Source organism: Vigna unguiculata, chromosome 9, assembly GCF_004118075.2.
Source record: "Vigna unguiculata cultivar IT97K-499-35 chromosome 9, ASM411807v1, whole genome shotgun sequence".
Taxonomy (NCBI): domain Eukaryota; kingdom Viridiplantae; phylum Streptophyta; class Magnoliopsida; order Fabales; family Fabaceae; genus Vigna; species Vigna unguiculata.
Genome location: NC_040287.1, coordinates 39,274,850 through 39,291,880, shown reverse-complemented (window position 1 = coordinate 39,291,880; position 17,031 = coordinate 39,274,850). Strand labels below are relative to the sequence as shown.

The 17,031-nt window shown below is 29.8% G+C and overlaps 2 protein-coding genes across 3 annotated transcripts; one reads left to right on the top strand and one right to left on the bottom strand.

The window, feature by feature from the left end:
- Positions 1-533: 533 nt before the first annotated feature.
- Positions 534-7,159, bottom strand: LOC114164122. Of its 2 annotated transcripts, XM_028048651.1 has the most exons (11): positions 6,999-7,159; positions 5,921-6,093; positions 5,226-5,317; positions 4,734-4,836; positions 3,890-4,149; positions 3,587-3,718; positions 3,228-3,350; positions 2,926-3,054; positions 1,433-1,650; positions 1,174-1,327; positions 534-1,082 (listed from the first exon to the last, which is right to left on the bottom strand). In XM_028048651.1, exons 2-11 carry the CDS (start codon positions 6,006-6,008, stop codon positions 864-866), a joined length of 1,518 nt encoding a protein of 505 aa, XP_027904452.1. In that variant the 5' UTR covers positions 6,009-6,093; positions 6,999-7,159; the 3' UTR covers positions 534-863. The 2 variants fall into 2 exon arrangements, with proteins under 2 accessions (XP_027904452.1, XP_027904451.1); XM_028048650.1 differs by lacking the exon at positions 6,999-7,159 and having other exon boundaries at positions 5,921-6,957.
- Positions 7,160-14,875: 7,716 nt separating this feature from the next.
- LOC114163717 lies at positions 14,876-16,745 on the top strand. Its single transcript, XM_028048012.1, has 4 exons — positions 14,876-15,028; positions 15,479-15,719; positions 15,848-16,045; positions 16,132-16,745. The coding sequence occupies exons 1-4, from the start codon at positions 14,876-14,878 to the stop codon at positions 16,743-16,745; spliced, it is 1,206 nt and encodes a 401-aa protein (XP_027903813.1).
- Positions 16,746-17,031: the final 286 nt, after the last annotated feature.

Below are 17,031 nucleotides of genomic sequence, written 5' to 3'. Positions count from 1 at the left end.
TTTTATTATTATTATTTTTATGATAAAATTTTCAATGTTTAAAAATTGAGAAACTTCCAGTTATACAAAAATTTGAAACGTTAATACAAGAGTTCATAAAAAAAGTAATTAATATATACAAGTGTAATTTTTTTTATGTGGGTTTGCGGGCCATGAGCCTATGCAGGCCTGCGAGCTCACTACTCTGACTCATCATACGTTTTTTCTGCGGGTCTGCGAGCCGGCCCGACGAGCCAGCCCTAATTGACACCCCTAATATTCTTCACCCGATATTTTTTTTCATCACTAAGTCACTAGAAAATAAAAAGGTAACTCTTCCACCCTCCCCCCGAATTGACACTTAATGTAATACCAGAATTCTTTTACGTTCCATTTATATGAATTTTTTAACCATGGTGAATGTAAATTTCCCTTTAAAACCACAGCTCTTATCTTGTCCATTTCTTATGCAGTAAAAATTGAAAAATTGTATGTTTACAGTAAAAACAATAGACAGATTGAAGCAAAATATTATGATTTAACCTATCTTAAAATGATCACTAAAATCCTATTCCTATTATCATTGATTTGAATGCACAAAGGAGAAAATTCTTTACAGAAAAGATCATTCTGAACATTCATCCTATGGATCTTATAACCCAAATATTCAAGGCCAAGTGTGCACTTTATACCAGAAACCCTTTTGCCCTTTTCTCGATAACTAATATAACCAAAATAACAATAAAGTATCCATGAAAACGTTACCATCAACAACCAACTATATTTTCCCAATCTCTGATTTGATATATTCACAAGCTAAAATTTCCCATTTTTGGCCATTCATACCAATAATACGGGAAATTCCTGTAAAACGATATATCACCTTAGGCCCTAAGTAATAGCTCATAAACGTTGGAGTTGTTTTCCCCACTTACACGCTTCAACATTTCAAAACTTGTTCGACTACCCAAGAATTCAACCCTTTTGAATATTACATGGCCACGTGCTGTTGTTTCCTTATTTGAGTACACTGATCGAAGCCTATCAGCGTGTCTTGAATCACTGTGAATTGCAACTTCAATTTCCTGCCTTGACATGTTCTCCTACCATAACGTAAAGTAGATAGAAGCAGAAACCATATCATTAGATAGAGCTGATAATAATGCATGTATTACAAAAGAATAAACTCTGTACCTGATAAAATGCATGTATATGATCCAACACCTGAAGACACGTAAAACCATTATGGCTGAAAAACGTTCTTGATGAAGGACCCATCTCGGAAAAACGGTCAATTGGGAAGAGTATGGTAAGGAAATGGTTTTTGAATATCAACTCGGATTTCTCACTGCAGAAGATGTCCAGAAAATATTGGAAGACTAGCAACGATTTTATCATATCTTGCTACGCAAGGAAAAGGTGTAACACAAGTCACAGGGAGTTAATAACCAACCTTTCTGTCAGAGGACGAGTGGAGTTCGAAAATGAAGCTTCTGAATCCTTGCCATCCCCTTTTGCGTCGAAAAATATTGAAGCGTGATTTTCACTAGGATCTTCAACACTAAAAGAGTCTGTGTAGATGGAAGCAGTTGAAGTTGAGTCAGATATAGACCAGCAGATAGAGTCTAGAAGGTTGGTGGGTGTTATAGGACGTATTGGAGTCTGACAAGTCTGCAAAATTATGTCCAAATCAAATGAGTGATAAATCCATAGGATGTATATTTTCCTTTCTTTTTAATGCATCCTCTAGAAACACATGATTGTTGAAGTTTTGGGGTGCCAACCTAATTGGGATTTCTAAGTTTCATAGTGATGCTTTATGAAGTTAAACCTTTTATAGACCAAATCATGAAATGTCAGCAAATGGGTATTCTATCAGATTGTGTCCTCTCATACTTCCAACTTTTAAATGCTTTATGGATCAAAATTTTCCAAGCTCAACATTTTTTATGCCAAAATGTTGCAATATGCTTTTTCTTACACTTAATTGAAAGAGAAAAAGAACACACTGATATCCCTTGTTTGTAACTTCTTGACAACTCAAACAATATCCTGTCATTTGTAACATATATACAATAACTCTCCTTAAAGGGAACACCGTGAATACCCAGTGTAATGTGTTTCAGATAATTAAGTGGGTGTGTAGGCATTAAAAACACAAGGATATCATGTGAAATTTAACAAACCAATAGGTGCGTTTAGGGGTTGGATAAAATGCATGCATTGAACAAAATTATTGTAAAATTAAACAGAGTTCTAAAAGTAGTTCTACCAAACTAAACTAAATAATATAACGTTTGAAACTAATTGAACTGAATTACACCATAGTAGAGTGAGCTTAACCGAATGAATCTACTCTAAATTGGTTTTGAATTTCGTAAATTACTTGAATTATTTGAACTATTACCAATGAACATCTTATTTTGAAGTTATATTTTCCAATCATAAGTTATAGTCTAATTTAGTTCAAAAAGTTTTACTTATAAACAATTTAGTTTTTTAAAACTAAACTAATATAACATTTCAGTTCAAGTTTCTTCAAAGCAATTCAGTTTTTTTTTTGTGCAATTCAATTGAGTTTCTTTTATGCAACTCAATTTTGTATCCCTTTATTTTTTCACATTCCATGGTGTGTCAGTGTAAGTTACCCTTTTTGAGAAGCATGATAAATTAAAGAGAGTGGATAATACTGCTTGGAGTTGAACATTCCCATGTGGTGCCCAAGTTTCATATGACAGAATTTAACTAACATGAGCCAAATTATTATCTTGGATCACATGATTCCTAAATCGACTAAAAGCTACAAACTGAGGTGAATTCAAAATCTAAAACATACAACTAAATTAGGAACAGGAAAAAGAGACTTTCTATTAGTTTTTAGGGAACCAGACAGGTAGGAATCGAGAGCAAGCTCACAGAATAAACAGAAGTGAATCAAAGGATGACCTGCATTCGACGGCCACGGCGATTTCTGACTCCAATTTTTGCAGAGTTCACAATTTGTTGTCTTTCTTCATAGCCGACTTCACTTTCACTATCCAGAGGATAGTCAGTGGCTTCTTGCTTTATTACTTCCTGCATTTCAATAAAATTCATGGTATAGTTTCACAAGGGAGGAACCAAAGTTCTAACACCTAATAGCAATGTTTAAAAAACTAGATTGAAAATGTTTTACCAAACTTGAAAGCACCACAAAAAATAAGAAAAAATGAATTTCAAAAATATAAAGGAATATATTGAGAAATTACTTTTCCTGAAACGCCACTATTAACGTCTTCAAGCATCAGGCCAACTTGCTTTGCCAAATCAACAGACATGTGAACAAGCCTTCGCACATATTTCTCCTTAGCTGTTTTGATTATCCACAGAGGCTGAGACATATCATAGCAAAGAACTTCGTTGTGATATAAATATTACTGCAGAAGCCTACGTAGTGTATAACAATTAAATAGCATATTAATGTTTTTCAGGAGTTGTGCAGCTAGAATGAAAAGGTAAAATAAAAGTACAAGCAAACAGTTTGAGCTTCAGAAAGTTATATTATATCCCTTCAAAAGGTCTTTCTTATGATTAGATAAATATTAGAATACAATGTAGGAGGACTTACTGTAATGAGGTTATTACAATATCCAAGGTATCTTTGGATTGATGTCCCTTCAGTTACTACATGACTAACATTGCAGCCAACAAACCATTGTTCCACCAAATTAGCACCTTCTCTTGAAGCAGTCTCAATAACCTACCAATCAATGCAAAGCATATAAGAGCACTGGAATCACACGCTAGCTTAACCAAAAACAAGGAGCTGATACTGACTATTGTTCAACAGACTCCATGTCATGTGAAAGACTTCCAATATAACTAGTATGATCACAAAATATCTAGGTATTTGTTCTCAACACAATTTTACCTTGTTCCTCAACTCAGATGAAATGTCTGGATCAACAAAGATGGAGCAGCCAGACAAAGTTGAGTCCGAATTTCTGATAGACTCTCTCACGGAGAATCTCTGAAGTTCCTCAACGTTATTAGCTTTCTTCACTTGGTGGATTCTTGCCGGAAGACAATGATTATCTGCATTTGTATACTCAGAAAGCAGCCTAAAATCTTCCATGAGCACGTTGTTATCCCCATAACTCTTCACTCTATAATGTGATTCGCTCAACCTCACTGCAGCAGATACAATAATGTATTTGGTTATGACAACTACAAATATAAAGATGCATAATTTAAATTCATACATCATTTGAGTTACAGGAGTTCAACCATATAAGCATGCTACTTAATTATTAAAATCAATTCAGATAGAGAGCTAAAGAAGATGAAAATAAAATTAGTCAGAAAAAGTGAAAAATCTATATGATCTTAGACAACACAGATGAGTGTTCCTTACTGGATTATTTATGATATTTTTATCAAGTGCAGCAAGATGCTATTGCTACGACAAATCCAATGGATTCTTTGAAATAAAAAATAAATGAAATAAAAAGAAATATGAATGAGAAGAAGTGTGTAGCCAGATAATCACCAAAAACTGCACTGCTGACTGTAATCACTACAAGAATGTGTAGTTTGTTAAATACAATTAGACTCTACAGCATAAGAGTACAATTCAACATGGGATCTAAAGATGCAAAATTGAAAGTTGTCAGGTTCCTGTGTTGTTTGACTCTACAGCATGAGGGATGAAACATCACCAAGAAAGACAACCAAAATATAAAACATGTCAATTGAAAACAGTTAAAATCAATCACCATTTTTCCTGACGCTATCCACAAACCAACCCAGTGTGACAATAAAAAGCCCATTTTTTGCTCCATGCTTCAGTGCATGCTCAAACTTACGTCCACCAAAACTGTACCACACGTTAAAGATTTCATGATAGCAATGAACCAATCAACACAAAAATGTATTGGATGAATTCCAATGCTATGATAAAGGGCCACAAGAAATCATTGTGGTCATGTTATGATAGATCCACTAAACATAAACAAATTACATAACATCTTTCTGAACTCGGTACAAGTAAAATTTAAATAAAGAAGAGAAATTGATAAGGTTCGACACTATGTTCTGACACAACCGAGAAAGTAAAGAAAATATTTTCTGAATGTGAACAGAATTTCCCCATAGGGTGTATAATCTAGGTATGACAGTAAATGAGCATTGCATCTTCGTACTACAGCATCATGCTATTGCTATCACAATGTAGGAAAAAATGTATAATTTAAGGCAGAAAAGGATATCTGAACCACCAAATGGGTACATTGAGGATGCAAATTAGGGCTATACAGGCCACCTAATCTCTCTGTAGCCTCCATGACCTGATTCCTTGCTTCTGCAAAATCACCAACCGCAGAAAACAACACAACTGAATATCTCTTTAACTTATCACGGAAAGAGAGAGAAGAGAAACAAAGACGTGACAAAATATCTACTATCATTTCCACTGATAACTAAAACTACAACTTTTCAGCCAATTACATGAAAAGTTTTATGCCAAAAAGACAAGACAACATAAGAGAACAGGTGAAGATAGATTTCATGAAAACATGCACTGATTATTATCTACCAAATAGAGAATACAAAACAGACCCCCTTTTGTTTCTCAGCCCTTTATTATCAACCAAATAGAGAACGGCAGATTACAGAAGTCCAAATATGTTTCATTTGACATCTTATATTGACAAAAAAGATAACCACTATTCACCCGTCGATACCGTCTCGATGGAGAGAATAAGGTTCATTCTTTCGCAAAATAAGATGTTACGTAAACACTTATGCTGAATCAAGCCAATGGCTTGAGGTAATTGGTTGATCGAAACAAAAAGGTTGGAGAAACAAAGAAAACAAAAAGCAGTGGAGAGTGTCAAGCCAGGAAAATAAAACAAAATCCAACCAACCAAAGGTGAAAAGCTGAACTACATGAATGAACTCGCACCTTTAGATAAACCAGTGACGCATATGACGAGACCAGCAAAAGGAGCAGTTGATGATGGCACTTGCACAGAGGACGAAACAGGAGACATTGGCTCCAATGGTTGCAAATCTCTGAACGAAGGAAGTGAAGATGAAAACAGCCTCGAACACCCCTTGCCACTCACAACTTCAACTCTACCATCACCACCCATACCAGCCACAAGATTTTTATTACACACAAAATTCAAAAACGAAAGAAACTATCCATCCATCATTCAGCAATTAAAAATTGAAAACCCACAAGGCATATATATCTGACTCAAAATTCATGACACAGGATTCCGATAATTCAATAGAAACAATGAATGGGTGAATTATTAAAAGTAGAAAAAAGAGTCCGGTCTGGGAAGAGTTGAACTTTATATGGAACAAACCCAGATCACGTGAAGGGAAGAAACAGTTCCAAAATTGAAATTTTGTACAAGTTGAAAAGGCTGTGAGGTAAAAAAAAAAACGGAATCTTGAGTAAAGGGGTTGCTGTTGTTGTGGAGTTGGGGACAGAGAATGGATTTTGAAGATGTGTTCGTTTTTGTTCTGCAGTGTGTGTGTGCAGAGAGCAGAGATGGGACAATAAGAAAAGGGAATTTTTTTGAATGTGGTGCTCTGTAATATCTGACGAGGAGTCACAGTCAGAATTATGAATCTTCTTTATCTGCGTGAGTAGGCGCAGGAAAGAGTGCCCCCCATACCATTATAGTTCCTACTTGTTATAGTGCTTTTTAAAAAAGGAAAAAACTCTGCTTTTGTAAATTGCAAATGCATGTGATGTCTGAAGGAAATAGTGGGATGAGAGAGAGAGATACAGAAGAAAAAGGGGTCAAAGCAGTAACGGGAATCACACTCACACACCCCTCTCAAGTCTCAACTTAACTCAACCCAAATTGAAATGAAAAGAGAGAGAGAGAGAGAGAGAAGAGAGAAAACAGGCTTTTTTGTTTTGAAAAAGTTTGGAGGATTCCCATTTCTTAAAGTGAGCGCAAGGTTTAGGAGAAATGTGAGATAAAGATAGATTTTCGGAAGAGGGAAGAGACAAAGCTGACCTGGGTTGTGGTTAAACTCTTCAACTAAGGACCGTGTCGTTGGGTGGGGTTCATGGTCTATGCTGAGAGTGGTGTGTGGTCCGTGTTGTGTTGTGTTGTGTACCTATCTCAGCAACACGCCGGCGAAACCTTCTTTTCAAATTCAATGTCCTCATCCTCCAAACTATTATTGCCCCAATTACATTTACACCTTCATTTTTATATATAATGCAGGCTTTAAAAAAATTACATTTTCAAGATCATGATCTTTCACATCTCAGTTTTCTTCAAGTTCATCGATCATTTAGAAAAAAATTAAATATATTTTTGTTACTCGACTTTTAATCTTAGAATTGATCTTTTTTAAAATTTTTGAATAATTTAATATTTTATCTATAGATTTAGTCTTTTTAACTAGATTTTTGTTAAACTTATTTAACATATTTCATGGTAGTATTTGAAATATTTAAATTGTTTGACCCATTCTTGCTTAAATATTAACTCAAATATTATCATAAAATATGGTTAAAGCTTCAAATAAACTTAACAAAAAAATTGATTAAAATAACTAAATTCACACATTTTTAAAGATAAAGAACTAAATTAATTAAAATTTTCAATGAAGAACTAATTCCAAATTTCACTGAAACTTGAACTTTCAAAAACATATTTAATCCTAAAAAAAATTATGAATAATTCTTCAAACTAACTTTGTTAATAGTTTTTAAACTTTAAACAATTTAATGCTACATTTTTTATAAACTTATTTTTTTAGAGCTAACATAACAGTTGTGAATTATCGTTTTAAGTATATGTCCGTAGAAAATATACTCAATGTGACTTTTAAAATAATTATTATAGCAGTATAAATAAATAAAAGTATGGTATTTGACAATATATAGTTTAAAACTGTTTTACATTATTAGTGTATATTTTATATATATATATATATATATATATATATATATATATATATATATATATATATATATATATATTCTTTTCTTTTTTCGATGTTTGATTTGAAAGTGATTTATTTCTTTTTGTTTTAGGTGATTTTAAAATAAGATATCTCCTCAATATTTTCTTTTCTATATATTGAGTTTTGTAGGGTAAGATTAAGAATTTGTTTTTTTTTTTAGATAAAAGAAGTTCGAAAGATTCTTGATTTTTTTTTCTTTTGTTTTGCTACTTGAAGTGTATATGTTATTTTAAAATTGCATCTAATGATTGTTAATCACAGACAGCAGGTTTTCAGACGACTTGTTTGAAAGTGAATGTGTTAATATTAAACATTATCTGTATATAAAATAAACAACTTTTAATACATAATCTAGATTTTTTTTTTACATATTACATATATTTTTAGAATTCTTTGATCTAATTCTTATATTTAAGAAAACTAGTTCTAAGAATGTTTTAAAATGGATAGAAAATAATTTAATATCACATTTTTTTGTATGAAACCATGCTTTCTTTAAAGATAGTTGTACTACTAAACGATGAAATTACATTCATAAAACATATATCTACTATTGCATGATTCAATTGGATAATTTATCCTTAAAATTATTTTTTTTAGATCTTGTTTATCACTTTGATTATGTTTAGAAAAGTATGAATGAATTATTTTGTGTTACATTCGTATTTATCAAAATTTATGCAATATCAAAAGTATATTTAATAAAATATGAAGCATTAAATTATTTATTATTGTTCATTTTTCTACATATTTAGACGAAACCACAAATCCCCATATGAGATCAGTATGTGATCCGTGCAGGGAAAGAAACTAATCTTAACAACATCTGAATAAAAAAAATGAAAGTATTGATTCGATTTAAACGACTCTTAATTTGAGGATCTACGCATTTAATTGTGTGATATATTTTGCTATGATACATATCCAAAAATATTTCATTACCCTAAAAGAACTATTGCTAAATGTAATATTACGTTATTATTATGAGATATGATACACATACAATAATTTATATAATATAATTATTTGTAGTTATATCTCTTAGTCGCCTTATTTATTATATTTCAAATTTCTCTCATAGTTTTTAGTTTGTTGTTCAAGTAACACAGCTCTTAATATGAATAATTACTAATTTGTGATGTTATTATTTCAATACGTATATATTATAATTTTAATTCAATACGTAACTAACTGGATGGATAACTAACTCTTTTCATGCATTATTTCAAATCTCTAATAAGTTTAAAATTTAAATTAATGTCATTTTATAATTTCACAAATTAAATTTTATTTATTATCAATGTCATGTTATTATTATCTTGCAATATTATTATTATTTTAGTCTATCATATTAAAAATAATTTTTATTAAGTTCTTATGTTAACATAACTTTATTACTACATCATAGTATATCTTAATTATTAACAACATCAACATATTTAATTCCATTAATTTGTTAAGAATAATGTAAGAACTAAATTTGCTTATGATTTGTTGTTTTAGATTAATATGTGAAATTTTAATAATTTTACAAATTGAATAAACAATGTATTACAGTTTGAACACTTGTCCTCTTTTACTCTTTCCGCCACTTATTTAAAAAGCCTGCGGAAATTTTCTCTTGTTTTTTTTTCTAAATAACACATTATTATTATTATTATTATTATATATATATATTAAGGACATATTAACACATTTTTTTCTTGGTGTAATTTTTTCCCTTGTCTTCTCTATATTTTACTTTCAATCAAAATCAAAATGACTATCAAATATTAATTTTATATTGAAGTCATATTTATTATTTTTCTATCTGCCTTTGTTTATTTTTGTCAGCAATCATAACTCATACCCTTTTGAGTTTGCAAACATTATTGGTGGTTGATTTTATTGCAGCGCTTTCAAGACATTGATTACTGAATTGACAGCACACATACAACATTTTGTGATTTTTCAAAGAATCCATGATGTCAGGTATAACTTGTGAGAAATACTATTCGCACCTAATATTTCAATATGAAATTATAATCATTGAAAAACAAATTTAACGATGCTGGTCGCACTTAAATGTACATGTTTTCCACTTCAAAAACCGTCCACCTAATGTATTATGTACAAGTGTAGAACCTCTAACCCACATTCAACAATGTCAATGATAAACATAATATTTAAACGACATAAGTAAAAACTTAATGATTTCCCAAAAGTAATCAAATTAACCACCATTTCTTTTCCACTTGATTCCATACATGTTTAAGATCACTCATCGAGATATTCTTCATTTTGAAACTTATAATTTCGTCATGATTCTTAAAAAATATCTTAGAAGGTTGAAGAAAGAAGAATTATTCAAATTTTTCTTGTAATCGGCTCTTAAGTGATGTAAAACTATCAAATGTATCGAAATATGTGTTGGAAATCTCACATTGAAAATATATAAGTGTATTGGGAATTCAAGTGTAAGTCTAAGTCCAATATTGAGTAAAAATGAAAAAGTTGAGTACCATAGAAAGATCAACGCTCATAAACTCATTGTTTTAAGCTTTTGTGAGTGGTGTCAATCTCTTATGTGGATTGGGCTCATACTCATTCCACTCTCGAAAGACCCAACAAAGTATATGCAAATCTCAGTTTACAAGTTTACAAGTTGATTTTGTTAGATAAACGTCCTTATGTTATTCTTTCAAAATTTTGAACATCACAAATAATGTGGCAACCTAACTTTGTAATGTAGCAAAATGGTTGAGTATATGAATAATCACGATCGTTGTGCATGAAATCCTCTTTGCACACATGATGCGTCTTTGTCACGTAGTTAAGGGCAGTCTCCAAGAAGAGGCACGAAACAGGACCACCCTCAACAGTGCTCTCTCATCTCATGATATATAGTGCAAAAAAAAAAAGTAGTTTGGTTGAAGTTGGAAATTTACTCGTGACTTGACTTCACCTTCGTCTTCTTCTCACCCATACCATTACCTTTCCAAACTCGGCCCCTGTGCCAACGTTAAAAGCTACAACTCTATCTCTTTGTTTTATTAATCTACAAACAACTAGGTTGGGATAACGTTGTCTAAACCATTCGTCGTGCATCACAAAGCATAAACTATCACATATATATAATTGACTTCAGGTTTTCTAGAACACAAATCCATGCTTGTTTCTGGTAATAAGATTATAATAACACGTTAGTTTAGGTTAAAATATATGAACGGTAAAGTTTTACTTAGGAGATTTTATTGGGAAGAACAAATACCAATGAGACCTGAATTTAATCACATAAGATATTGACACCACTCTCAATTCAAAACCTTAAGATTATAAGTTTATGGGTCTTTATCTTTATATAATGTTTTACTTTCTCATTTATAACCAATGTAAGACTTAGACTCATACTTTGATTTCTAACATAAATCACCATCGCAAGATGTCATAAAAGTAAGCACAAAACAAAAGTGAGTTGATCTTATGATTCAAAGACATGGATTGGAATTTTAAGTGTCTCTGCCACGTGGGTATGTCCTAAAGATGTACCAATGTCAATGGTAATGTACAATATATTAATTAAAAAGAAATATTTATAGTTCACACAGAACACAAACTCTAGTTAAGTATTTAGGATATTGTGCCAAATGAGCTTCTAGGTCTTTATAATTCACACGGATAATAAACTGATCTAGTTAAATGTGACTTCCTAATTTATCAATCCTTGTTAAATACGCTTCACAAAAAAAAAAAAATGTTGTATAGTGCTTTAATAGGGAAGTAACTTTTTCAGGCTTGCTCATGTATACTAACGAAAACACTAATCCAACATTGTTTCATAATTTAGAAACTCATCATACTCACTGGACGAGAAAATATAGATATGCACAAATTCATCTAACCATATTATCTACGTATGTAACTAACAAGAAAGCATACCAGTTCTAAACGCTGTGGCACATCAGCAAAGGATTCGACCGGTGACCGAAATTAGACAAAAAATTTAAGAGTGTCAAATTATATTTTTTATATATAAATTATTTTTTAATGAAAAAATATATATTTATTTTTTCTATTCATTATAAGCATACATAATAATAAAATTCAAAAAAAATATGTTTACCATTCGTTATCATATCATAGATAACCATAAAAAGTTATCATTAAAATGTTAAATATTACTTTTAATCAAAGTGTTCCTCTATTATTTTTTAAATGATTTGAAATATTTCATAATTGAATCAGAACAAAAACTTGTTGCAATATTCATTTCAATATAAACTATTTGTTAAAGAATTTTCAAATTTATTATAAGTAATTCTATAAACTTTAGAAAGTTATTTTTGAAAGCATAAACGCAGATCCTAATAATCAATCATAAACTCATACACAATATCACATACTGATAATCATGCTGTAAACAGTAAACGGAAGCGTACCTGAATTAGCCATAACAACGATGTCCTTTAGAGCACTACTGATAAGTGATCTTCCTAGAGGACCTTTATTTCCCTTTGGGTTTTCTCTCTTGATGGGGATAAAGAGAAAGGAATAGGAAAAGTACGTTATGACTCTGTGTGTTTTCAGAAGGGGACCACGACCATTTATAACTGAATTACTTAAGTTTTAGTATTTCTAATTTGGCCCCTCATCAAATTAAAAATTACTAACTGGTCTCTACACAATATTTATTTTCATGACATATGCCTTTAGCCAAATCTTTAATTTAATCAGATCACTTTATTATTTTGGCTTTATAAATAATGGTCCTGACACATTTAATTATGTATCATATATATGCATAACCCAAAATTACTAACAATTTTTTCTTTTCATTAAATTTTGAACTTGTGAAATTTCTCAAGTTTTTAGTTGTTGTAGACACATTTTTTTTCATCTTCATCGCAAATATCCCTCTTAAAAAAGAAACAATTCATTTACCCTAAAACCACATGTAAAAGGAAAATAGATGGGTTCAAAAAAATAAAGGTAGATAATAAACTTACTCAAAAGAAGAAATTGTTCAGTTCAAAATAATCCTTAAATCTTCAATTTCAATGTGGTAGAACTTGATTTTGAAAATAATAAAATATTGAGGTTGAAAAATAAGTTAAAAAAGAGAGGTGAGAAACAAATAAAGGTATGGAAGAGAGAAACCAAAAGAAGAAGAAAAAGAAATACAGAAGGATGAAAAAACTTTATTTTCAAGTTAAAAAAATTATTTTTAAACTAACTTAATATACATGATATAATTGTTAAATATATTACATTTAATGTTAATCGGAGAAACATAACATCTATTGTTTAAAATATAAATATCATTTGATATTGATAGATATTGTTGACATTTTTTATAACAATATTTTTTCTTTACCATATTTACGTTTGATTATCATATATATTTGTATCATTCTTTATTATAATTATATTTACTCTATGTGTATTTTGAACACAAGAAAACTCTATACATTTTTTTCTATATTTAACAATAATAATATAAAAATATAATTTTAAAATATATTTAAAAAATAAAATAATTTTTTTTTTGGAAGACTCGTACTCTCCTTGTCCCTGTCCAACCATAGAATTTGATAGAAGGAATATCTAGTGGAAATAAGTGAAGGAGTGGTTCTTCCCCAGAAAAAGAGTTCAATAATCTCTCTTATTTGTTTGCCATATATTATTCATTTTGTAACAAAGACTAATATGCTTGATATATTTTTAATTTAGTATGATTGATAACTTTCTTTTGTTTTATTATTTTACTCTTGTTATCACAGACATTTTTTAAATTATAAGAAATAAAAATATCAGTAGATAAATAAATAAATATATATATATATATATATATATATTATTTGTCTTTTTATTAATCTACTTATCTATTTAAATAGGTAAAATATATATTACCTAACTAAATATTATCTATCTAAATAATATCTAAATAGGTATATTATCTATCTATCTAAATAGATAAATATTTACGATATATATATATATATATATATATATATATAAATATTATCTATCTAAATAGGTATATTATCTATCTATCTAAAATATATCTATCTATCTATCTAAATAGGTAAATATTTACAATATATATACTTATCTAAATATTATCTATCTAAATATGTATATTATCTATCTATCTAAATAGATAAATATTTACAATATATATTACCTATCTAAATAGTTATTTTATCTATCTATCTAAAATATATCTATCTATTGAAATATTTATATATCTATCTATCTAAATAGACAAAAAAAATAAACAAATAATCAAATATATATCTTAATATAAACACTAACAAAGGAATTTTGATTGTATTTTTTTTAAATATAATGGTATGATAAAACAAAAATACATAATAATAATAATAATTGTCTAATATCTTTTTCTCGGAAAAACAAAACTACAAATAATTATATTCTAAAAACTATGAAAAAACGTGTTAAAATAAATAACACGTAAATGATGTTATTTAATATTTTATTCTTCTAAAAAAATAAAATCTATCTAATAATATTTTTTTAAAAAACGCAGTAAAAAGATAAAACTCTTATCTAGAGCCTATAAGAAAACACTAAGAAAAATGGAAAGAGAAATTAAACCGAATATATAAAATTGATTTAATAAATTAATCAAAAATAATATAGATTTAATTATAAATTATAAATTTTTAAAATTTAATAAATAAAATTAGTAATATAAATTGATTTGAAAATAATTAAAGTTATCAAAGATTTAAGATTTAATTAAAAGATAATAAAGATTTAAGATTTATTGAAAAGATAATAAAGATAAAAGATTTATATTTGCCTTCTTCCTTCTAGTATAAAAGTAGTTCATCTCACACCACCTCAAAGTGTTCTTTTCCTAAAGTTTGATTTCAAAGCACAAAAAAGAGTGAGTTAGTATTTGATATTCTCAATGACATCAATGCCTTGTGAAAGGGGTAACGATCTCCAGGCTCTAGTTGCCATCATGGTGGATCAGTATTTGTGTCGCAACAAATTCTACCAAACAAGGGTCACCTTTTGCAATGAAGTCTTGCCACTCTTTTCCAATCTGCCACCAAACGAGGTTATTCATCCTACTTTTTCTATCTTTTGATTTTTTTTCTCCTTGTCTTTCCAATTTTCACAAATGAATTGATGTTCTTTCATTCTATGTTTAAAATCCAAGTGTAAGTTTAAATTTCAATAGTGTTCTTATCACACTTAATACACACAATAGTCTTACATCGCTTAGAAGTTGAGGTCTAAGGCACTTTAAATACTTAAAGCGAACAATATCTCAAATGTATGGTGATTGACAATGATTTTAATCATCAGACCTTGGATCGGAACATTGGTTCGTCATGGTTTTGTCTTTAAATGGTGCTTCAAAGGGTGGAAGGAGAAATGAATATTTAAATTATCTTAGGCCTCAAATTTCTAAACGAAGTGAGACTATTGAGAATGGTAGGAATAATAAATCTACCTCAAAAGACCTATATTTTTTCTCATCAATTTTGTTTTCTTGGTGTCCCAGAATTTGATGAATTTGGAGGAGATATTGAATCAATATATACTTATGAAGAAACAAAATATATGGTTGGAGGCAGAAAAGGTCATGCTAATGCAAGAGAAAAATAGAATCCAAATGTTGTTGCAAGACATTCAGAAAGGTATGGACAATTTCCATGCAAGATCACCCATGTCTAATGTCACAACTGTGGTCACAAATCCTGCAATTATTCCTCTAGTGGAAAATTCTATCCAAAATCCTCCAGGTAGATGCACAAATTTTATGGTTGTTAATGGATTAAAATATGGTTACTGTTATTTTTTTATTTTTTTTTTCATCTTTGATTTTTTTTTCCTCCTTTAACCTATTGATTTTTTTTCTCCTTTTTATTAGTTGTGTCTTCTACTACAGTTTTTCCTGTGCAAAACACAATGTCGTTGCCACCACCTAAAACCATGTTCCATACACACTTCTCATCACCTATGATTAAAGTGTCTGACATGAAGAGAAAAGATACTCCGACAGTAGATGGGTGTGCAATTTCAAAGAAACCTCGTGGTAGACCACCTGGGAAGAAAAAGCAAGTCCAATGTATGATTGTTTTATGTTTGCATAAAGTATACCACTTAGTTTTCATATGTCATCAATTAAATTTTTAACATTCTCCACATTTATAGGTACAAACATGTTGCTACCATCTCCTAATAACATAGTAGATTCTGGATCCTCTTCTGCATCGACTGAATCCTTGGTCGTGAAATCTGCACAAAGGGAATTACAGATTTCATCTAATTCAGTTTCGAGAACACATCCCACAATCCATTCATTTCAAAGGGATACATATGTGTCCCTACCTCCTACTCATATTTCTCATGATGCAACATGTAATAAGGAGGTCGTCTCCCCTTCTTACAATGTGATCTCAACCAAGAGAGATATGGTTGAACCTGTGAAACAAATGGTCTGTAAAGAAGGCAATAGTAGTTTTTCTCCTATTGTGGCAGATAATGATGAAACACACAAGGAAAATACAAGCAAGGAAAGTAACAAGGATATAGACAAGACAAGTACGAGGGTGTTAGATACTAATTCTTCTCATAAACTTGAAAACTTGGACAACTCATTTTCAAAGGAGAATCCTACTTCTGAGTCTAAAAACTTGGACAACTCATTTTCAAAGGAGAATCCTACTTCTGAGTCTAACAAGGGAATAGTAGATTGGTCACAAATTGATTGTTCAAATATGGAATGGGACAATTGGTCAAATTCAGATTTTTTTAACTTGGAGTAGTCTAGAGATATAAAAATGTTGAATTATTTGTTGATCATTCTTAGAAATATTGTTTTGAGACATGTTTATACCTATTATAATTATAATATTTTTTATTTATTATATTTATATTTGATTATCATATATATTTGTATCACTCTTTATTATAATTATAGTCATCTTATGTATATTTAAAATATAAAATATGAACTCTATATATTTTTTCTATATTGAACAATAATAATATAAAAATATAATTTTAAAATATATTTAAAAAATAAAATGAAAAGTTTTTGGGAGAGTCATG